At 37.7% G+C, this 25,555-nt stretch overlaps 2 protein-coding genes across 2 annotated transcripts; both read left to right on the top strand.

Moving 5' to 3' along the window:
• Window positions 1-757: 757 nt before the first annotated feature.
• On the top strand, window positions 758-1,783 carry LOC118743597 (translation initiation factor IF-2-like). The gene is made up of 3 exons (XM_036476362.1): window positions 758-932; window positions 1,064-1,704; window positions 1,752-1,783. Exons 2-3 carry the CDS (start codon window positions 1,119-1,121, stop codon window positions 1,781-1,783), a joined length of 618 nt encoding a protein of 205 aa, XP_036332255.1. The 5' UTR covers window positions 758-932; window positions 1,064-1,118.
• On the top strand, window positions 1,692-2,912 carry LOC118742344. Its single transcript, XM_036474344.1, has 2 exons — window positions 1,692-2,739; window positions 2,823-2,912. The coding sequence occupies exon 1, from the start codon at window positions 1,878-1,880 to the stop codon at window positions 2,598-2,600; it is 723 nt and encodes a 240-aa protein (XP_036330237.1). The 5' UTR covers window positions 1,692-1,877; the 3' UTR covers window positions 2,601-2,739; window positions 2,823-2,912.
• Window positions 2,913-25,555: the final 22,643 nt, after the last annotated feature.

Genomic DNA, 25,555 nt, shown 5'->3' with positions numbered 1-25,555 from the left:
CAATTTTCAGTGAATTAGCTTCAGTAGTTACTAAAATATCGCAGTTTTCGTATTTCTTAAAACTACCGTTATATGTGAAGTAGGCGTGGTTATAGCCCGATTTCTCCTATTTTCAATACCAACCTACCTTGGATAAACATACCAAATTACATTGATATATCTAAATTTTTTGCTTTAGTTATCGTGTACACGGACGGACGGACGGACAGACAAACATGGCTTAATCGACTTCTCTTTTCATTCTGATAATTTATGTATACATTTGTCTATACTCAACTCATTTTGGCTGTTACAAACAACCGTTATATGAACAAAATTATAATACCCTTGTGCACAAGTACCCTCGGGTATAAAAGTAGTCGTTGAAAACCGCTATTTTCGTTACATTTAGATTGAACTTTTGCTTAATAAAATTATTAGAAAAATTTAACACTTATATGCATTATTACCTTCTGTATGCGGATCCATCACTCCCTTTTAAGAATATAATGCAGAAATCAAAATATTAACTTAAAACCGTCACGATCTTTCCAGAGAGCGAAAATTTATTTTTAAGCAGCGTTATAATATTCTGTTTCCGGTCAACGGTGAGCGTTCGCTGTGCAAGGTAAAAAAAGCTTATAAAAAGGAAGGCGGACTAGGAAATGTTATTTGGAATGTTCTCTATCCGTTTGAACGGCACTAATTTTTTAAGTTTCCTTAAAATTTTTACAAATTTGTTTATGGCCGCCTAAATCGTTCAAATAGTCGGCAAAAAATCCTCCGGCTGAACCCTCCACGAGGGTGCTGACTGGTAATGGGCACTACAGAGGATTCTGTGCGATGTCAGAATGGTGCTCAGCTAAGATCAGGAATCAGTGCTATGTGCTAAACTCCTTAATAGCGTAGTCATATGGAAATGGTTTCTGATCGTGGCTTGGAGGTCTGAAGGGGCTGGATCAAGGCGTCACGCGCACCGTACCGAGGATCGGCCAGGCTGGGGGCCCCTAAATAGCCCAGTCGCGAACGGAGCCCTCTGGGAGGCGGCCACACCCAGGATGTAAGTAGGCCTTACCTGGGCATCGCGGATCTCTGCCCGGGTGGACGAACCCCTTTCTCCGCAGCCCGTGGGATCTATTATGGAAAAGAAACAATTAACAACAACAACAACAAAAACAGCAACAACAACATCAAAAACAATGTTTAAAGGGACCGGCCCCCTTAAAGCGTCGGAAGGGTCTCGGCCCACTAAACAAGGAGCTCAAGCGATGCAGAGTACCTCCACCAGCCGTAGTGCGGTGACAAATAGCGGGAAACCAAGGCCAATGGTGAAACCGGGCCAAGCTCTCGCAAAAACGATGGAAAGTGGCGGTGGGGCTGCTCAAAGGAGTCCACCCCGGGAAACTCCTGGCACCAGTGGACGCCAACCTGGCATGCAGATTGCAGCCGGGGATAAGGCTGAATCTGGGGCGCAGGCCCCGGGCGGTCCTCCCGCGACACCCACGGCCTTCACGAGGCCTGACCAGAGGCCAGAACCAGCTGCAGCGGGCTATCGGCAGAGGAAGCTAGCTGCTCGAATCCTGCAAAGGTTCACCGCAACGCCTGACCTGTGTAGCAAGGCGAAAGAAGAGCATGTGAAGGAGATCCTCACAGAAATCGACTGGGCAAAGGCAGTCCTGCCCGACTACCGCAAGCCGGAGGACAAGCAGCCGCAGGCGCCCTCCAGTAAGCGCAATAGATCGGGGGAAAATACGCCCAACCAATACGCAAAGAGGGTCAGAACGCAGGGGCCTTCTTTTGCTGAAGTAGCCAAGGAGCAGATCCTGCTCGGCGTCATCGATGAGAGCAATGAAGACAGCCTCACCCTGAGGCAGCAATGGAAGTGGGTTAAGGCCGCGATGGCCGACATTGCTATCAACATTATGTTGGAGAATCCGGGACCTCCGCCAACCTGCAAGGGAGCGGGGTGGTTCCAAAATAACATCCGCGTTATAGCATGCGAGGATGCCAGATCAGCGGAGATCTACAAGAAAACAGTTGCAGGTATTGGAGAAGTCTACCCTGGTGCGAAGCTCAGGGCGGTCGACTTCAAGGACCTACCGGTGCGACCGAGAGCGAGAGCATGGTTGCCTTGCAAGCCAGCGGAGCCAGAAAGGATCCTCCAAACCATAAGGCTCTATAATCCGGAGCTACCTACCGATAATTGGAAGGTGGTCAAAATCAACGAAAGCGGTAAAGCGACGATGCAGGTTGTCCTGCTTCTAAATAAGGACTCCATAGAGTTGTTGGAGCAAAAGAGCGGGGTCATACGTTACGGCTGTGACATGGCCAAAATTAAGGTCTACAGCAACGACGTAAACGCAGCGAGGAACCTGATCGCGGAGGTAGAGCCGGAAGAGGCCAACAGCGACGTGGAGATGGAGGAAGAATCCGAGCAGGTTGATCCGATGGACGACCTGACCGGGGGTTATGCCTCATCGACGTCTTCGCTGGGGGTCGGACGCATGCTTCGGCTTTATACGGAGGAGGAGTTGATCGAGATGTCGGAAGACGCGGTCAACTCCACCCTAATAGGCGACGTGGGCGATAACGGCCAAGATGGTGAAGGTACTGCAGATTAACCTTCACCACTGTAAAGCAGCTTCAGCTGCACTGCTGCTCCGTCTAACAGCTAAAGGGGCAGCCGACATCGTCCTAATCCAAGAACCTTGGGTGGTGGGACAAAACATTTGTGGGCTTAAAGCGCCGGGCTACAGACTGGTAAGTGGAGCCTCAACGGGGAAACCAAGGACGTGCATATTGATAAGTATCACACTAAAGTGTCTCTTTCTTCCACAATTTAGCGACGAGGACACAACAGCGGTCAGTCTAAGTGCAAACGGACGACCAATTAGGATGGCATCCATGTACCTAGCGCATGACAAGGAGGTGCCAACTACCTGCATTAAAGACCTAGTGGCCAGCACGAGAGAGGCGCTAATTTTGGGAGGTGACGCGAATGCCCACCATCACACCTGGGGCAGCTCCGATGATAACGAACGGGGTGAGTCACTTTTTGATTTCATACTTAGTTCTAAGCTTGTTATTGCGAATAGAGGGAATGATCCCACTTTTATTACAAAATCCCGAAGGGAAGTTCTGGACGTTACCCTTATCTCTGAGAATGCGGAATGTCTGGTCGGGAAGTGGAAGGTGCTTGAGGAGCACTCCTTTTCCGACCACCGATATATCCAATTCGAGGTATTAGGGGAAACGCCCAAGGCTCCTCTAACTAGAAACTTGCGAAATGCCAACTGGCATAGGTATCGGAAAGAGCTGGATAGGCTTTTGCCACAAGATAGAGAGCCGGCTACTCCAGCAAACCTAGAGGAGCTGGAATATCTTGTCGACCATTTTACGGGGGCCTGCAGAAAGGCAATAGACATTGCATGCCCCAAAAAGCAGCACCGGGGTAGGAAAAAGCCACCCTGGTGGAATGAAGAAATCAGGATTTCACGCAAGAACTGCAGGAAAACCTTCAATCAGGCTACTGCGTCTGGTAGTGAGGGACATTGGGAGACCTACAAGACAGCGTTACGGGAGTACAAGAAGCTCCTAAGAAGGTCGAAAAGAACCTCATGGAAAGACTTCTGCAATGGGGTGGAGTCTATCTCAGAGGCAGGCAGGCTCAGAAAGATACTCTCAGGTACTGCCCAGAAAGCCCCAGGATGCTTGCAAAGACCTGACGGCTCCTGGACAGAGACCGAGGAGGAATCACTGGATCTGCTTCTTTGCACACACTTCCCGGGTGCCACGGATAGCATGCCGGTACAGCCACATCTAACTGGAGATCTTTCGGTCACTGGAGATTTCCTCACTAGGGAAAAGGTCATCTGGTCTATTGGGACATTTAAGCCCTATAAATCAGCAGGTCCGGATGGCATTGCCCCCATACAGCTGCACCAAACACTTCAGCTAAGCTCAGCGTGGCTACACGCTATAATTAGGGGAGTATTAGCTCTTAACCATATCCCTAGAAAGTGGAGGGAATCAGGAGTGGTGTTCATCCCCAAGGCAGGGAAGGTGTCTCACAATAACCCAAAGGATTTCAGGCCCATCACCTTGTCGTCATTTCAACTGAAGGTTATGGAGAGACTGGTGGAGGTCCGTATCAGAGAGTCGGTTGGTGACAGACTCTCTACCACACAACATGCTTATACGAAAGGTAGATCTACAGAAACGGCGCTACATGAGATAGTGTCGTATATAGAGAGATCACTAGACATCAAAGAATATACGCTAGCAGCCTTCCTGGATATAGAGGGCGCCTTTAAGAACATCATGCCGGGCGCGATAACGGCAGCACTGGCGGGCCTGGGCATCGACTCGCGCTTAGTTGCGCTCGTAAACCAAATGCTGCGATGCAGGGTGGTCCGGGCGGAGCTGGCGGGGGTATCGTTGACCAGGTTCGTAGAGAGGGGCACCCCGCAAGGGGGAGTCCTATCCCCTCTTTTATGGGTCGCAGCGGTAAACTCACTGCTGTGTGGCATGGAGGGGGGTGGCTGTAAGGTTATTGCGTATGCGGATGATCTTGCACTAACAGTAAGTGGGAAATTTCCACAGACTCTATGTGACATTATGCAGGTAAAACAGAAGGAAGTCGAGAGTTGGACAAAAAATAACGGGCTAGGGGTAAACCCAAGCAAGACAGAACTTGTACTGTTCACAAGAAGGTACAAAATCCCCCCATTGATAACACCAAGGCTGGCACAGACCACACTAAAATTAAGCGAATCCGCTAAATACCTGGGGATAGTACTAGATAGAAAATTAAGCCGGATTCAAAACACCGAAGAGCGGGTGCGGAAGGCCACGGTTGCCCTATACAGCTGCAGGAGAGCAATCGGCCAAAAATGGGGTTTAACCCCGAAGCTAGTGCACTGGATATACACCGTCGTGGTGAGGCCCATACTTCTGTACGGGGTAGTGGTATGGTGGCCAGTGCTGGAGAAGAAAGTAAACATTATTAAATTACAAAAAGTGGAGAGAACGGCCCTGATCTGCATTAGTGGTGCTCTCCGCACAACACCTACTATGGCAATGAACACGATCCTCAACATCATACCCATAGATATCATGGGACGACAATACGCTGCGTTTGCAGCCCTAAGACTACAGGGGCTTAAAAGCTGGAAAGTGGCTCGCTGTGGTCACACTACAATTCTGAGAAACCGACAACTACCGAGTACAAAGGACTACTGTGTACAAGGCTCACTTTCACTAAAGGTTATAGCGTAATGCTACCTAGCAGGGAATCATGGCTCGAAGGAGTTCCGGGGTCTAAAGATGCCATAAGATTCTACACGGACGGCTCCAAACTAGAAAATAGGGTAGGAGGAGGCGTCTACTCGGAGAAATTGGGAATAAAAAGATCATTCCGACTACCTGACCACTGTAGTGTCTTTCAAGCCGAATTGGCAGCCATACAAGAAGCCGTTGACAGCCTAAAACTGGCTGTTATCGCCACTACGGAAATATATATATACTCAGACAGCCAGGCGGCCCTTATGGCGCTTGACTCTGTCACTGTAAATTCGGAAACAGTTGCCAACTGCCGCAAATCACTTAACGTGATGGCAGAGCAGTTCGCTTTGCACCTGGTATGGGTACCGGGGCACAGTGACATACCAGGAAATGAGAAGGCAGACGAGCTTGCAAGGGCGGGTACTTCCTCTCCACTTTCACCAGCCTGGAAGAGGGTGGGTATGCCACTCGCTTCCTGCAAGCTCTTACTAAGGGAGAACTTCCTTGAAGAAGCGGCCTCCAGATGGGAGCGCACTGAAAACTGTAATACAACGAAGCTTACATGGCCAAAATGGGATGTACGGAGATCGAGAGAAATTCTCACTCTCAATAAAGGCGATATGTCACTGGCCATTGGTCTGCTCACAGGACATATTTTGATAGGAAGGCACGCAGAACGCCTCGGGGTTAGTCACAACGACTACTGCAGGAGCTGCCATGACGAAGAAGAGCCTGAATCAATAAGGCACTTACTCTGCGATTGCCCAGCACTGGGCAGGAAAAGACAGAAATTCCTAGGTATAGGTCTTCTAGACGATCTAAGCGCGACTGCTAAGTTTGGAATACGGCAGTTGCTAAGGTTTGCAGACTCCACAAACTGGTTTAAGGAATAGGGGTTTTCTTTGGATCCATGTGGTATCACAATGGGCCCTGATCGGGCCTAAGTGTGCTGGCGCCCTCTGGGCCTAGCAGCCACTTCAACCTAACCTAACCTAACCTAAATCGTTCAAATACTTCTATGTGCACTGTTATGAAAATACCTTTTACGCACTTGTGCACAAGGGTATATGAACTTTGTTCACATAACGGTTGTTTGTAACAGTTAAAACGATTCGAGATAGATATAGACAAATGTATACATAAATGCTCAGAATGAATAGAGAAGTCGATTAAGCCATGTCTGTCTGCCCGTCCGTCTGTCCGTCCGTCTGTCCGTCCGTCCGTGTACACGATAACTCGAGCAAAAATTGAGATATCTCAACGAAATTTGGTATGTGGGTTTCCATTTATCCAAGGTAGGTTGGTATTGAAAATGGGCGAAATCGGACCGTAACCACACCCACTTCCCATATAACGGTAATTTTCAGAAATACGAAAACGGCGATATTTTAGTAACTACTGGAGATTACTCACTACTGGATGGACTCAAAATTGATATTTACAACAAGTTTTAGACGAAAAATAAGAATATTATACATTTTTGGAAAATGGGCGTAGCCACGCCCACTTATGGTTACATGTGTATATCTTGGTAACCGCTGCACCAATTTCTTTCAAATTTGGCAGTGTTGGCCTTGCTAAAACATACCAAATGGCCGAAAATTTTTAAAATCGGCCAATAACCACGCCCACATCCCATATAACGGTAATTTAGAGAAATACAAAATCTTCGATAAGTCAGTAAATATTAAAGCTAATTTATTCAAAATTGATGCTTGCAACAATTCTTAACCAAGAAATAGGTTTGTGATACAATTTTGGAAAATGGGCGTGGCACCGCGCACTTATGATCAGATATATGTATCTCGGTAACCGTTCTAACACTTTGTACCAAACTCGGTATGGTTATTGAGCTTCCCACATAAAAGCAAAACGTTGAAAATTATTGAAATCGGACTAAAATTGAGGCCGCTTTTCATATAACGATAAATTTCAGAACTGCTTGAAACTTCAAAATTTCGAAATTTAAGGACTCTAATTTACTCAACATTAATACGCCCCGGCTTACTATGTAGCGGTAGCTTTCGGAAAGGTGAAAGTCATATATTAAATACTTGCGCCGGGTATTTAATGTTCGGCTCCTCCCGAACTTAGACTTTCTTACTTGTTTCTAAATTGTTTTGCGATGGTGCTTTGACCAGGGCTTGAACCCAGGCCCTGCGGAGTGGAAGCGCGCACTGCTAACCACTACACCACAGCGGCGGACGCTGTGTATGTGATTGAACGCACTCCAAACCGCCACCGTTTTTTGTCATTCCTCACGGCGTGGCGGCAGCGGCGTTCGGCGCCTAAGGAATTTTGTACAAAATTTTCTTGATGTATGTACATTGAAATACATCGTTTGAAGGAACTAAATACTCGTATAAAAACACAATTTTACGAAATGAAAATTACATTTTTAAAGGAGTTTTTTTTGCATAATTTGGGCCACTGGACAAGAATGTGATCTCCTTTATTTTTCCAAAAAGAGCGTAACTCAGAAAAAACATAGGTAACATATTTTTCGATCGAAAGCGTTTATTACATTTAAAAGGGTCGAATACTGGTAATCTAACGATTTTTTTCCGCGGTAAACAATTCTACACAATACTACTTTTTTGTACAAATACTACAACAACAAGGAAGTTATAACACATCAAAAATTTTAACGCAAATATCTCAGAAACCAGTTTTAACAGAAGTGGCCTCATTGCATCTAACTCCTCAATTATTGGAGATAAAACAAAGACAAGTTGATTTTCCTGTGTATTTTTCTTTTTGAAATATTTTAAACATCCTTTCAAAAAAAGCAAACACTTTGTTTGCTAATTTTTACATTCGTAAGTTATTTTATTCTAGGGTCCCACATACGTATACAAGTACTAGGTGGCTGTGTGAAAATTACATTAGCATTCCTTAGTGGTGGTCAAACCCCAGGAAGGTTTTTGCTCTCTCGCATCGCAATGTTTTCTACACAGGGTTAAAGTTCCCCCTTTTTGGTAAAAATTATTATTATTCATTACAAAAATTATTATTATATTTCATTACACTCGGTTCTCCTTAGAAAAATTTGGCGCTTAATATTTTAGTGGAAATTTTAACCATCTATAAGTAATGTGAACAACTATTTCATAGCTCAAAGAAGTACAGCTTAGGTTGGGTTAAGTAACGCCGGGTGCCGATTTCGAATGAGGCTAATTTCGATCCCTGAGCCTCGCGATGGTTGGACTGTCTAAAAGAAAGTGTGGATTTGATTCCACTTAATCTTCCTCTTGACAGCTGATTCAAAAGGATCAGTCGAAATTCCTAGTCTCGACGCATCAATACCAATCGCAGCCTGTCAGAACCTTCATCACTAGCCCTTGAGGTAAGGTGCTTTAAAATGCCCTATAAAAACATTTGTTGCAGCAGACAAATGTCTTCTTTTCCATTTTTTTATTTTAGCACAATAGCAGATCGTGCTGAGACAATTCTGTCTGCAATATCCGCAGGCGCCGTGTTCAACATATGTATGTTAAGCGCCAGTGTAGGTGTGGCTCCTAATGCTCCGCTAATTCCTGTTTTACAAGTGCAGCCTCCTCTACAAGGGCTCCGCATTTCTTATGTACAGGTCTATCAGTCTCTCTAGCCTTTTTAGCAAAAGCGTTTTCAGCAAAATCGAAGAGACTGATAGGCCTAAAATCCCTAGGGGAAACATGAGAGCCTTTTCCGGCCTTCGGGATGAACGCAACACTGACTACCCTCCAAGCCTTTGGAAGTTCCCGATTCTCATGCAGTTCGTATAAATAGGATCCAACCAACTGCACGACACCTTCAGAGCCCTTTTCAGCTGAGCAGTAGCTCGTTTCTGTAACAATTCTCTACCAAGGCGAATCGAGATATGAATTCGCCGCCCTGTTCTCTACTGCTAATGAGTAATAGAGAACTGCGTATATTCTCTACCAGTAGAGAAATAATCGGTAGAGAAAAGTTACAGAAACGAGCTACAGGTATGATACCATCGGTCCCCGGCGACTTTAATGGTTTGGACGAATTTATCGCCCAGGCCATGTGACGATCGTCCAGAAGATCGGAGAAGTACAGGACCTGGGGAGAAATTCTATAACCAATTAGCGACAATTTTCGGATTGCTATCGCCCTTTTTGACGCAAAAACATTTATATCTTGCGTCAAAAAGTGCGATAGCGATCCGAAAATTACCGCTAACTGGTTACAGAATCTCCCTCCTGATGTACAAAATATCGCAAAGAAGTACATTTGACTGTACTTCGAAGTACGAAGTACAAGAGCTAAAAAAGAAGTACTGTGCTTCCGAAAGAAGTACTGTTGGTCACATTATCTATAAGCCATTTTTTTAAACAGTGGTTCAAAAAGGTCCGTTCTGGTTCGAGTTGATGGGTTAAACTTTTGGAAAAAAGTATACCAACTTGTTCTCAATATGGAATCCGCAAAAAATCGTAAGAACTCCGTAATTTAACATAACGGTAGATACGATTATTGCAAAAATTTATTGATAGCGACATAAATTACCCCAATAACTTAACTTTTTAAATTTTTTTATTTCTTTAAATTTAAATAGTACATACGGATCTGTAGAGAACATAGAGAGCCATGTGTGTATGTATGAATATACCTCAGACTTCTTCTGTTCGCCCATCCATCAGCGCCAGATACTCAACATTTTAATTCAAGTAGGAAGTAATGTAAATAATTTAAATTTAAAACTAATTCAATGAATAAATTAAATAGAGTTATAATCTGAATTGCCATTGCGAATGCCTAACGCTGACGGGATCACATGATAGGATTAGTAGTCTTTGGAATATACCTTATGGACAGTAGCGCCGCCGCAAAGCCTGTCGGTGTAAACCTCTAATATGTACATATGTATTTGTCAAATGTGATTTGATTCAAAATGAATACCAAATTAAAATTGAGGCGTTTAATATCGTTTGCATATAACTTTTCATACTGTGACAAAATATAGGGATTTCCCAGTTTTGCAACCCAATATATGCCAATTTCATAATATTTCGCAAACTCCGACCATTTAAGGGGTAACATTTAGCGTCAAAAGAACAAACAACGGCGATTGTATCTATTTAAGTTAATAAAAAAGTAAAATACAGCTGTGCCTCGTTGCGAGTTTTTTTTATATGATCCAAAAATTGACAGCTTTCCAATGTTTTGAAACAAGGCATATCGTATGGCACCACCGACTTATAATTCAAGAAAAATCATAACCCTAAAATATACATAAGACCCTGCTAATTAGAGATTGGCACGATCATCAATTCAAACAAAAAGCTCTAATCATTCGAAGATGTTATATTGTAAATTTGCAAAGTAGTAGCTAATTTTAATAATAAAATTCAATAAAAATTAATCAAGCTACATTTTTGCATTAAAACCAGGAAGTTTGATGGAAAACTTGGACATTTCAAGGTAGCACCGGGCCACCGGGACGAACAGTCTACAACCGGGACATGTTCCAGAAAACCGGGACGTACATAAGGCAGCCATAGGTGTACACGAACATACATATCGCACATGATCTTCAAAGGTAACACAATTCAAAATTTGGCATTTTTGAAATTAGGCGCTAAAAATGTACACAGAGCTTTTAAGTATTTACCTTTCAGCAAAACCTGGAGCCAACTTTTGTTATTATTTGTTGAAAAAAAATAAGGTATAGTCTTCCTTGTCTATATGATTAGCATGTGCTAAGAAATAGCTTTTCGCATTTTCTGACAAACGTGTAATTTTGAGCTTTGTCACATTTGAAGATGGTGTGGGATATGGTGATTCTACCAACACAATCGACATTTCTTTTTCGACATTCTACCTAGGCAAAAATGTATAAAGTGTGACTCATTTTCTAATCATTATCCAGCATAATTGCTCAATATGTATGTATGTATGTAAATGAGTAGGTTCAAATTCTTTTTACATACTTATGCACATATGCAACTACGTTCTCTAACGGCGTCATCCGTTTCCGATTTGGGTTTAAAGTATATCAAAGAATTTTGTGTCTGCATATAAAGAACGATTTGCCTTAAATGCTGACTGTGCGCCTATATGTCGTCATACTGCATTCCAACATTTTTCTAACTTCCTAAAAATGTATTAAACGAAAAGTAAAAGTGCACCAAATGCTGTGTGGAAAGACACTGTAATTATATGATCATAAATTATATATATTTTTGAATACATACATACAAAACACAATCATGCCAGTGCATTTCTAAGTGTAAGTAATCGTTCCCACATGCCACAGTCGGCGCCAAATTTCATTACTAATTATTCCAAGCAGTTTAAGTTCTCTCCGCAAATGTGTGTACATACTATGTACACATATTTCGTAAAATCAGAATCATCGCATAGTAGCACTAACACAGTATGTATTGCATTAATGTACTTAGTATATGTCTTGATCTCTATAGAGATCATTGATATGTATAAACTGTTGTGTAAATGCAACAGTTTCAACCACAGGATTTCAACGTTAAAATGTTAATTAAGGATTTCCGATATATTTACATACCAGTGCTGCCAACTATTTTCGAATAAAAAATCCAGATTTTTATAAAAACTCGCTAGAAAGAAAGCTGAATTCCACAAAACAAGATCCTAAAACTAAAGAGGTTAATATTAATATAATTTTAAGCAATTCATTGAAAACACTATTTGAATTTAAATTAATAATTGTATAATACAGCTGGGATCGAAGTTCACCAGAAATGACAAAGTAATTTTTAAACAAAAAACCAAACCGACTTCAATTATAATTGATTCAATGATAATTATCGTATAAAAATTTAAGAGTACCGTTAATTTATTCATGATCCGATGATCGGATCTAAACCAAATTAGTATGACACCACCTCTGAGGTACCACTTTTCCTTACAAAAAAAGTATTATAAAAATCGGTTAACGTATTCCAAAGTTATGTGGTCACATAACTAAAGTGACTAAATAAAGTTCCAGGTCTGCATTAGGCCAAGGTAGTGAAAGTAAATGAAGTCTAAATTCCCGCAGATCGGAAAACAATTTGTTGCCATCAGCATCCGTATAAGTTTGAACTGCTGCACAAAATTTCATAGTATTACTTATATTATTCCATTTTACAAAATTAATTCTCTTAAACTGAATTATTATTGTTTCTATGATATCATCACTGTAATTAGAATGCTTAGAACATCTTCTATCTCCTCATGCGATGCACGTAAAATATTTCCCACTGGAAACATATTAACTTTTTTAATCGTATTGAAATTATCTGGTAATTTCAAACACATATGTACATATCGATGGCTGAGTCGAAGATCGACCTATCTCGGCAGCCAGTTCGAAAACGCTCTATCTCAGAAAACTTTTCAAGAACGCCCTATTTCAGAACTCGTTTCAAAAATGCCCTATCTCAACTGTCGATTCAAAAACGCCCTATGTCAGCATATTTTCAATACATTTTAAAGTGAGATAGGGCGTTTTTGAACCGAATTTTGAGGTGAGGTGTTTTCCAATTAAATTCTGAAGTAGGGCGTTCTTGAAAAGTTTTCTGAGATAGAGCGTTTTCGAACTGGCTGCCGAGATAGGTCGATCTTCCACTCAGCCATCGATATGTACTATATTGTATAAGGGAAAAAGCTAAAAATCCGTCAAAAAATTTCTCAAAATGCTGAATTTCCCACATCCCGCAATTTCTCATTTCCTGCTGCTAAATGTACTTCGAAAAAGCCAGATTTGACGGGAAAAGAAATTGGAAGCCCCGTTACATACATACATATGTATAACATTTATACATTTTTCTCAATAAATGCAAATGTTCATACACATGCTTATACCTAGAAAGTGCAGCAGCATTGTGACAACACCTGTAAATTGTCCTACGCTATAAATGATTTCCATCCCTTACTATTTAGCGTGAATCTAAATATGTACATTAGGGGGGTCCTTGAAATCAAATGAGCGATTTTTTTAAGTCGCAACCCTTCAGTCGGTAATACCACGATCACAGATATCACATACAAAGATACATAGATTTTGCGTACTGATTTCGGGTTCTTAAAAATCAGTACAATAGAAAAAAATCAGAACATGTACTGATTAAATCAGCGCATCTGGCCACCCTACGCACAGGGGTCAAAATTCAGATTACCCAATGGAGACGTCCTAACTGACTCTACTCGGGACCAAAATTGTTATGTGATATCTTCAATTTTAGTAGTATCGATTTTGGGTATTAAAGGAAAAAATATTTCTAATATTTTGAGTCACCATGGAGCATCTTAACCGACTCCAATCGGTGCCAAAATTTATATGTGATATCTTCGACTTCGGTAGTATCGATTTTGGGTAGGAATTGGCAAAAAAATTTAATTGAAAAAGTAAAAATTAATTTGAATTTTTTGAGTCTCTATAGAGGAATCTGAACTCTTCCCCCTGTGCGACACGCCTTACGGTCTCCAATCGGGACCAAAATTTATATGTGATATCTTCGATTATAGTAGCATCGAGACCTACGAAATTTGATGTAAAAATTTGCTTCCTACATTTAAGGACCACCCTAATGTACATGCATATGTATGTATGTACATTTACATATATTGTGAGCTCAATTATGTCATTAAGCATCTCGACGACCCTAATGAGGCCTGCAATCAAAGACATGAAGCCATTCACCGCCCGCTTCATAACACTCACCGCTTTGCTAATCGCCATCAACGTATTCCTCCATACACGAAGGGCGTAGTTTGGAGGGTTCTGGGGTATATGTGTATTTCCATACGTCACATACGTGACAGTCGTACGCTTCAATGAGATACAAACAAGGAAAAACATTTCTTTTCTTTTACCTTGTTTATACCCTTGTGTAGCACATAATTAGCGCAAAGCTCAGCGAACTGTGCATGGCTCTTTTCATGAAACTTGTTTTAATATGATTTGGAGTAATTCTAGTTGTGTTTGGAGTTTTTTGAATTAATGCAAGTTGTTTAAATTCCCTTTTACAACCCCAAGTGTGAAATGTCACGTGACGTGGCGTCACGGCAAATAAAACATGCATTTTATGTCGAATATACTTTGTATTTTGACTTCAGTGCCAATTCAGGGTAAATTTTTTTAAATCTATGATTTATTATGTTTCAACTATACACGCCAAATTCGAACCAAATCGGACCACAGGTACGGTTTTTCGAAATATCTCGACCTTGGCGCCATCTAGCAGACCATTTTACGCAAAAATTTTTCTACTTACATAGCCAATGTATATTTAAAAAACCAGACAAATTGGCCTATAATCACGTTAGATATATGAATTTCATGTATTTTTTTGCCGCGGTAGACTTGAGCAGGGATCGAACCCGCGATTCTGACTTCGCACATCGATGATGCGGGTCCGATCCTTGCTGAAGTCTATAAAAAGAAGTCTGATGCAGCTATAGCTTCTACCGTTTAGACTTTGTTGCTTTTTCAATTCTTCCTAATAAACAATAAAATAATCGTGGTAAAAAGCTCACTAACAATATTAAAATAAAACACACACAGTGTAATACCTAACATAACCAGGGACGGTAATCATTATGATTAAAATAATTTAAATCATCATTTATTCATTATTTTATGATTTTTATTTTTTCACTCAGAGATGATGATTATAATTGAGTTTTAATTTTCCACTTAAAAATAATGATTTTTATAAAATTGAAAAGGCCATACAGTGCACACTAATGAAATTTCGACCTGAAAAATTGGGGACTTATTCCTTTTATAAGGGTGTTGCTACCTCTGAAAAGGATACGTCGGAAATAACGCTGATGTAGCTTTTCAGTTTTTTGAATGATTATTATTCTTAAGTGATCAATAATAAACACTGGATAACAAATTTTAATTTGGTTTTTGTTCTCCAGACGCCACTATCCAATTTGTATGTAGAATCGCCCGCTGATTCCAAAAAATCGAGTTAATTTTTTATTCTATGGATACGTTTTCGAGATATTTTCAATTTACCGTTATTCAGCTTAAAACAAATGGTGGTTCCACTTAGTCACTTATATCTCACGATCTAGCAAAATTTTCCATAAACCATCTATACGTCACTTTCCGATAGGTCTGATACTTTCTGACAAATAAATTAATCATTCCAGTAATTTATTATAATAACTAGCATTATTATCGCTGAGCGAAGAAATAAAAATCATAACATAATCATTATTTTTGATCGAAAATATAAAAATCAAGTAATAATAATTGCCCTTGAGAGAAGCATCTTTATTGGTTAAACTCAAAAAATAAAAATCATTGTAATTACAGGAAGACGTACGAACACAAATACGTGTGTATAGTTAAAGGTGTTTTACGATTTTACAAGTTGTTGATTTTTTTGGGTTAAAATTAAAAAAATAGTGATTACTTTCCGTCCCTGAACATAACAATAATTAAAGAAATATTTTAATTTATCCGCTCAAATATGAAATGTTTAAGAAGCTGTTATTAGAATCTGTTATCTACAGGTAAAACTGTGAATATGGCAACTCGAAATAACGAAAGATATTTTTATTTGTCCTATATAATTTGTGCTAAAAATTGTCAGTTCGAAAACTTTAGAACACATTATGGAACATCGGAAGGATAGAGGGCACATATACATATGTACATACGTATCTGGTCCAGTGTACAATCTGCTGATTCATGTAACTAGAAAAAAGGCAGCTAAAATTATTTCTCTCAACACATGATTTGGTAACTATAACCAAATAATGTAACTATGGCCAAATCGTATGTCGAGAGGAATATATTTAGCTGACTTTTTTTTGGTTGCAAAATGAGTAAAATAGAAGCATTATTGTAAACCAGTGATTAAGCCACAAAATGAGCTGCCTCCCGCTACAATAAAGCACGTAACAGGCAGCGGTGGAGACCCTTTGTCCATTCAAACGAAAACTGTTTTAGAATATGCACAGGTACCCCCATATAACTCAGTTGTGGGTACGCTCTTTCTGTATGTATTGACATACATACATATGTACATCTGTATTTATGTCCAAGCATTTGTATGTATCTACATGCACACGTGTTCATACAAACATAATTATATCCCCCACAACATTTCACAGAGTTCGCCCACAACAATAAATCGCTGCTAAGTGTCACTAATAAGTGTTTTGGATTATTTTGAAAACAACAACATCTAATATTGTCACTTTCCGCTACGTCGTAACGCCACGCTACACCGATACACAAGTTGAGTGGGGCGTACGATGTCGCTTCCCTCGTTTCTCATTCCTTCCTAATTAATTTATGATTTTCCTCACCGCATTAATCTCACTCAAATGCTGGAGCACTGGTAAAAGGAGTTTATGAAGGCAAGTAGTGGAAAGAGGCGGATCATTGGCGCTATGTCGGCGAGCTATTTCGTCTGTCTACTTTCATGCGTCAAGTATTTTTCAAATATACTGACACCATAAAACTAAAAAAAAAAAATTTGAAATAAGGAGTATCATCCCATTGTGTAAAGAATTTTCAGTGGAGGGTTTCCATAAAGAGTTTTCCTTAGTTAATTTTTTATTTTAGATATAATTCATAAAATAAAAAAGTTCAGACATTTAATTTTGTCCTTACATAAATATGTATGTTTAAATGATTCAATATGTGGTCAGGAAATTTTAGCTCTAGCGCTTAGCTCATTTTATTTGTTTTTATCTTATTTGAGGGTCTTTCAACCCCGCCTCCTTTTAATTTTTATTTGCTTATAAGTGGGCTTATGTTTTTATGACATTCATCATAATCTGTCTATTACTTTATGTAATTTTACTCACAACATTTATTTTTGACACCGTCTAACATTGCAACAGATGTTGTGGCAAAGCTTTCTCGTACATATCTATGAATCAGAGTTGTTGCGAATATTCGCATTCGCATTCGCATTCGCAACCGCGGAACTTCCGCATACATTTTAACATTCTCATTCGCTTTCGCATTCGCAATAATCAATGCGGAGCTTTTGCGAATGCGAATATTGTGCAAGTGCACTGATAAAACCTATATCTGGCAAACAACAAATTTTACCCAACAATTTTTGCCTGAGGATATGCTAAGTTAAGATTGTCCCTCTACGTCCCCTTTCCTTCGCAATTTAAACTCAAAGAGTAAGAGGGAGTCAACTATTTGCGCGTTAAGAGATTACCTTTAATTAGGTAAGAATTATATAACTACCGAATATTATTTGTCAAAGGTCTGTTGATGCATCGATAGTTTTTTTCTACTTTTTCTTAGAAAAGTGTAACTATTATTTTTTCTCATAAAACTTATAATGCTTAAGTTCCGTGTTTCCTTTACTAGTCTTTCAGCTCGAAAACAACAACATTTATTTTAATTTTGTGTAAATGGTCAAAATTAGCACGCATCGAAATAAATATAAAATTATATGTGAATAAGTTGACAGCCAAGTGCACAAATCAAATAAGAATTAATTCAAAGTGAATTTTATATCCATTAACTGGGACTTGGCATGCAATATATCTTTAATATAGTATGGAAAGGGCTTAACTCACATCGTCGCTGCATTTCATGGAATCATAAGTCCCCACATCGTTTTAGGCAATAAAAAAATTTAGTTAGTTGTGCTTTTTTCCGTTTCAGCGGGCTCTTTTAATATAGTATTAACGATATGTTGAAAATTTGCATTCATTCTCCTAAAAATATCAAAACACAGCTAACTAATAAAAAAACTAATTACAAACTATTCACTACAGGTGAACCTTTCCAAGAAACCTTTCCCGGAAACTAAGCAGATCTGAGACCTTTATAGTCGTCATATATAGTTGAAATTATTATAAAAAACGGGGTACCTTTTTAACAAAATAACAAGATTCTAAACTAATTCTGCTGGCAGCCACGACTTTCAAAACAGAATTTTTTCTTCAAAATTTTCATTCATTCAATCCTTTCATTCCCCGAAATTTTTTCAAACCAGTCATAGGAGACAGGATTAAAAATGAATTACAAAAACTAAAATCGAAAAACGCTGATAATATAACAGGTTCTCCAAATTCTGAAACAACCAAAAGAATTGATACTCCAAATTGGAATAAAACGGTGTTTAAACAACGTTCTTGCCATGATGCTAGATTGTGAAGATGAAAGTTAGGAGAATACATCCGACATTTGCAGCCCCAATGCAATTCTCAAAAGAGAGTTATTGCACCGTGATAAACAGAGAAATATAACTAAAGTGCTTTCAACTGGTGCAGCGTCAATCGATAAGAATTTACAATTTTGTCAAGTTTCAAGTTTGTTGCATCGAGCGAGTAATTATATAGTGGTCGTTAGGAAACAGGCTGTAGCCCGAAAAGGCAGCAGAATTACTCTTTCTTAAATACAATGTTCCAATTTTTTAATTTAATTACTTATTAAAAAATTATTATTAAAAATTACTAACCTTTCCATTTTTTATTTACCTAAATCACCTATTGTACTCACCAAACTAATTTCTTAAAAATATTTGACATCCGCATTCGCAACCGCATCCACGGATGTCTAAAATTCCATATTCGCAACATTCCTGGTATGAATGTATGTATGTATGCATGCAAGTACGTATGGACAAATTTGAAAACAAACAAGTATAGAAGGCTATGTTCGGGCGAAGCCGAACATTAAATACGCCCTCCGCAAACTACGGTTACATGGGGTTGCGAGGTGGTCTTACCCCTATTTAAAACATCTTCGATAGTATATTCAGTTAAACTCAATCAGATAAACGTGCGTAGTCATAAATGAATTGGCGGTGCCACGCCCATTTTCCGAAATTCAATAATAACCGTATTTCTTTTTAAGAAATTGTGAGAGAATTAACAACATTAAATTTCGAAATATCGAAGTTTCCTTATTTGTTACTACCTATTCTTTTACCGCTATGTGAAAAGTGGGCGTAATTTTAGTCCCCATTTTCTTTTTTTGGGGCAAGTACCATAATTATACCGAGTATGGTCATATGTGGGCGGGGTCGGGCCCGTTTTCCCAAAACTTGTTATAAACGTATTTTTTCCTAAAGAATTATTGCAAACATCAATTTTAATAAATTAGCTTTAGTAGTTAATGATTTATCAAAGATTTTCTCTAAATTACCGTTAATGCGATGTGGGTGTGGCTATTGTCCGAGTTTTAAGATTTCCCTCCGCTTGATATGTTTCACCACGACCAATAATTGTGCCAATTTTGGGAGAAAGTGAGCGGGGCTACGCCCATTTTCCAAAAAATTAAAATATTAAAATAAAATAAGCTTCAGTAGTTACTAGGGTCCAATCGATACAAGTAAATACTCGATACTTTTCTTTAGATACCAAGTATTTTTTTACTCGATACCGTTTTGTTCGGTATCGAGTAGTATCGAAAAAAAGTACTTGGTATCGAAAGAGTAATTTCTACTACTTTTATTGCAGCGGCAACTCAACAAATGCCGCCCGTTATTAGGATTTCGCGAAAAGTGCGGTCGTGTAGTAGAGAAAGTAGAAATCGCATGTCTGGAAAGCATTTACAAAAGTTGTTGTTCCTTGGCAGTGTTCCCCAAAAGCTATTTTTTCATAAATATTTTGTGAATAATATACTTATATGAAGTCATATATGTAATTATAATGAATGCGGATGTCAAATATTTTTAAGAAATTATTTTTGTGAGTACATTAGGTGATTTAGGTAAATAAAAAATGGAAAAGTTAATAATTTTTAATAATATTTTTTTATTTAGTAATTAAATTAAAAAAATGGAACATTGTATTTAAGAAAGAGTAATTTTGTTGGCTGTTCCTCAGCAATGTACCAAAAAAACAATAATATTTTTTTGTAAATGATGTAGTGCGCTAGATACTTTAAGGGGTGACCGTCGTATGGATAAGTGTCAGGTTTTTATTTTTATTTACAAATTAATTTTAGTTACTTTTTTATAAGAAATATAGTTCATTCTATGACAAAAACCATGTATATCCATGTTTCAAACTTTGTACAAAAATTTAAAGAAAATCAAAGTTTCATCAAAATTAAACACTTTTAATTCAAAATAAAAAGTGTGGAATCTTGATGAAAACGTGCTAGCGCCAAAGACAAGGCACGAGTTGTCCTTTGTTATCATCTACGTTCTTTGATGAAACTTTGTTGATTTGCTTTTAATTTTTGTACAAAGTTATAAACTTGGGTTAACAAGGTTTTCGTTATAGAATGAACTATATTATTTATTAAAAAACGTTATTAAAATTAATTTGAAAATGAAAAGAAAAATAAAAATCCGAAATTTATCCATATTGGGTGATCTATACACTCATATGACAGATAAAATTATAACCAATAATGTTCCTTCATAATGTGCCACAAATATTAATTAATATTTTGTATTCTTACTAAATAACTTAAATATAAACGTTTTCCATACCTGCGACTTATTTGGCTTTTTATTTGATTTTGACATACAATTTTGTAAATCATGATAAGACGTAATCATACGACCTTTTACAACGAAAAAAGGGAAGCATCTCTCGAAAGAGAAGATGAAAGCGATTCAAGTAAGTTCTCGATACTTTGCCGATACTGAGTAGGTATCGATACTTTCAGTCTTTTGAGTAGAAGTACTCACACCTTAGTGGTATCGATTGAACCTTACTAGTTACTATAATGTCGCAGTTTTCGTATTTCCGCCAACTCCCATTATATGAGAAGTAGGCGTGGCTATTGTCCGATTGTGCCATTTTCAATGCCATCAGTCCTTGGCTCAAAAGATATACACGTACCATCTTGCATTAAGATATCTAAATTTTTACTCGAGGAACTGTGTCAGTACAGCCACAAAAAATTTACAAAGAGATCAAAGAGTTTACATATAAATATTGTATGTAGAACCATAAAAGGCCCTTTTCAGGGCTGTAATAAATTTACTTTTTATACACAGTGAGAAATAAAAATGTCAACATTATGATTTAGTTAAAATATTCATTTGTTTGCTGATAGTCTTTTGCGGGTTTTTTCATGTTAATATAGATAATATATATATTTATGGAAGAAAATGCGCAGGTCCATTTGCAAACAAAATTACACTAAATACAACATTAGACTATCAGCAAAAAAATAAAAAATAAAAATCAACGTAATTTTCTTGTCTTCAAATCTGCATTTGTTATGCTGAAATACTCAGTTATTCAGATAAAAAAGTTTTATGAAATTTGAAGAATCTTTCTATTATTTTAAAATGCAAAACATTTAGCAGAAAAAGTTATTGAACACAAAACTAGTAAAAACTTGCAAGTGAATAGTTGTTGGACCGTTTTGATATTCTAGTGTAAACATTTTACTATTTATAAAGCAGTTTTAAACTCTGCTTTACACATAAGCACTTACACGGTCCAGTACACCATTAATGTTTTGATTTCCACTTATTTTAATTGTATTTGTGCTAAACCAATTCAACAAATGGCGGCTTTGGACATTTATTCTTCCTCTTCTTGCTAGCTAAAATCTGCTAATAAAACTTTCACTAGCAAGAATTTGCAGCTCTCCCGTGTTATTACGCTCTCGATTCAGTGCTCTCTTGCAAATTTTTTGGGTTATCATACACTTTTCCAGTAAAAATTTGCAGGTTCCAGTACAAATTAGTACTGACTATTGGTTACTATACAAACCTATTGTCACTCGAAAAAATATATGTAATTGTTTTTTTAATAACTTTTTGAAGTTTTCAAATAGAATGTTCATATTAGAGGCAGTGGACTTTGGCATCAAAAGCAAATTAAAAAAATTGCAGTATGCAGAATATCTGTCGCAGCTATATTGTAATTTTTTAAACTTTTCTAGTGTAATAAAACTAGTGTGTCATCAAATAATTGACATATTCGAAATTCATTCTAAAACAGCGATGGGCGGAGAAAGCGCTTACTATACAAAATATATAGAAAGCTTAAAATAGCTTTACCTGCGGGCAAGGCGGTGCCCATAACCGTTCTAAAATTGTTATATACATGAAGGAAGAAATATATGTATATGTGCATAAGGAACACTGTGTAAACATCTTAAACGCCAATATTTAATTGCTTTTAAATAATATGGCATTAATTTAATACTATGTTCACGTTGAACCATAAACTCGAGTTTAACGTTTTGAGTTTATGAACTTTTATGTTATGAGCTGTTAAGTGTTCTCATTGGGGTGTTTAAGAAACTCAGAGTTTAGTTTGACATTTGTTTATTATTCACATTTGACCTGTTCCCGTACTCCAGGATTTAGACAGTAGTATTCGTGGTCTAGAACAGATCTTCTTAAAGTGAGTTCCGTAGAAAAGTCACCGGGGCTCCGCGAAATTAATTTGTTGTTGTAAGAATAACAACCACAACCAATTTGACAGCTAACGCGCTTTGATTGAGATCAGGGTTGTTGCGAATATTCGCATTCGCAACCGCGGAGCTTCCGCATTAATTTTAACATTCGCATTCGCAATAATCAATGCGGAGCTTTTGCGAATGCGAATATTTCGCAAGTGGACCGATAAGACGTATATATGGCAAAAAAAAAAATACATTTTGTAGCCAATATTTTTTCCTGTGGTCGTAGGAGTATTTGTGTAACAAAACTGGTCAAATGTCATATTTAACAACTTTGATAAAAATCTCTTTAAAATATTATTTCTTAAGCTATATAACCGAGCTATCAATGGGCAGCCATAAAAGTTCCCACTTCTACTTGACCTTTGACGTACGTCAAAGAGAACATAGTCCTTTTAATAATATTTTTTTCTGTGCTTTAAATACCTGCTTTGGCTTCATTCTTTATTATGATTTTTTTGGACCAATCTTAAAAAAAAAAACTACTAGTCACAAAAGAAGAAAGTGTGCACTGTAATTATTAACAAAATTTTCGTGGTTTTCTTTTTGACGTTATAGGCGACATACACGGTGCGTCTGACTCGTGAGTCGGTTTGGATGTGTTTGTGAAAATAAATATGTGTTAGTTACACCAACATGACTCCCGGCATGACTCTGAATGAATTAACTGTGTGTAGTCGAAAGCGAGTCAACACGTAAACAAATGACTCGCGAGTCAGACGTACCGCGTATGCCACCTATTACATATATGTATTTGTTTAAATAATTTCAAATGGGGCTCTTTGGGGAATTTATTTTTAGCAAAAATTTTAAAAACATTAGTTTTGTTTACTTGTTGGATAATATTTTTTTCATAGGGATATACATTCTACGCTTGGCTAAAAACTACTGTGGTAAAACTGTCCCTTCTTTGCTATTTAAAGTCAATGAGTAAGCTCCTTCAATACGGATTTCCACTAGAAATGATCAACGTCTAGCTATAAAGAGAATCGATGCTCAAATAATTAAAAAGCGTTGCCCCATAACAGTTATTAGATGAGAAAAATTTTTTATTTCGTCAATAAGAGTTATAACCCAACGTTTATTTTTTACGTTGCTGGATAAGAGTTTTTTACAACAATTTTTTACGTTGTCTGATAAACGTTGTAAGATTAGGATATTGATGAAGATGGAGATGGAGAATAAGATAAAGACGATGAAATAAAAGTGAGAGAGTGAAATAACTATTATCAGATAACGTAAAAATATTCGTCGGCCAATAACTGTTCTCAAGCAACGTGAAAAATACACGTTGGGAAATAACTCTTATCAGCAACGGAAAATATATTTCTCATCTATTAACTGTTATGAAACAACGTTTCGTTAAATTTCAGAATTCAGGCAACGTTTTCAATTTTTAAATTCGAGATAACAGTTATTTTTGGTCCCTGTTAAAAAGCTATAGGTCTGACCTTTAACTAGATAAGAATTACGTAACTATCTGCTATTCAGATGCTTATAAAAAAAATGAGGTGCTTAAAAAAAATAACAATATTCTGATCCGATTTGGCTGGCAGTCAGGACTCTGAAAAACGAATTTTGTTCAAAAATAATAATCTATTTTCCATATCCACCTATTTAGCTCGTTATAAGCACAAATTTTTCAAAGCAGCCGCAGAAGAAAGTTTAAAAAATGAATTACAAAAACTAAAATCGAAAAGTGCTGATAAAGTCACAGGTTCCCCAAATTCTGAAACAACATGACATATGTATCTGGTTTGGCTTGTAAGCGCTGTTTAAACAACGATCTCGCCATTATGCTAGATTCTAATTGTTTTTTAAAAATACTTGACATCCGCATTCGCATCCGCATCCGCGGATGTTAGCTGTTAGATATTCGCATCCGCATTCGCATCCGCGGATGTCTAAAATTCCACATCCGCAACATCCCTAATTGAGATTATATTCATATGTAAAAGTACTTTTATGCTTTGCCGTACGCATATGTTTACATATCAAATGTCATGAGTACCTAGTACTCATGCCTTTTTTTTAAGCGACATAATTTTTTAGATTTGCAAGTAGCATAGAGAAAGGAAAAAATATATATTGCCTAAAAATTAAACACCCTAATGTACATACATTATGTGTGCCTTAATGCACATGGCAGCAAGCTTAATTGAAACAAATGCCGTATTCTATCCAAAATTAGCTGCCAATAAACACTCTGACCTGGTTGCTAATTAATTTCAGCAATTACTCAAATGTGTCAGTTGACATGCAAGTACTTTTTTCAACTCCAGTTGAGATCTTTTTAAAATGAAAATCGGCCCTCAATTGAAAATAAGAAAATAATCTTCGATGTTATACGTGAGTGTAGGTACTTACATACATACATACATTTTATGCTTATACATCAGGGTGGTGCAAAATGCATGTGAAAAATTTAAGTCGGAATTTTTATGCTCTCACCCCCTAGGACTTTTCTATACCGACAAAAATACACCCCAATTTTATTATTTTGGAATTAAAAAATATTTAGAGGTCGTTCAAAGTTTTCCATGTATTTTATATGCGGAAACCAACACTTTTCATAGAAATGGTACAGAATTCTTGAAAATCAACATTTGTCGATCGGAAAACTTTGTTTATCTTCAGGAGGTTCCCAATAATAATTTATTATTATTTATTATTTATTTAACCATTTTTTCATAGTAACTATATATACATATATAACTAAAACTAAAATGACAGAAAACGTTTTTTGGGGATAAGTAAAAAATCCTTAGCGTTAAAAAAGGTTAAATAAACAATTGGGTATTCTTATTGGAAGTCTCCTGAAGAGAAAGAGTTTTCCGATCGAAAAATATTGACTTTCAAATATTCCATACCATTTCTACGAAAAGTTGTTTATAAAACTTTGAGTGCTTTGAGCAATTTTGATTTCGAAATAAAAAAAGGGTTGAACAT

This window comes from Rhagoletis pomonella, unplaced genomic scaffold, assembly GCF_013731165.1.
Source record: "Rhagoletis pomonella isolate Grant_MI unplaced genomic scaffold, Rhpom_1.0 Rhpom_scaffold_00007, whole genome shotgun sequence".
Classification (NCBI taxonomy): domain Eukaryota; kingdom Metazoa; phylum Arthropoda; class Insecta; order Diptera; family Tephritidae; genus Rhagoletis; species Rhagoletis pomonella.
Note: the sequence above shows the minus strand (reverse complement) of the source record. Positions and strands in the feature narration are given on the sequence as shown.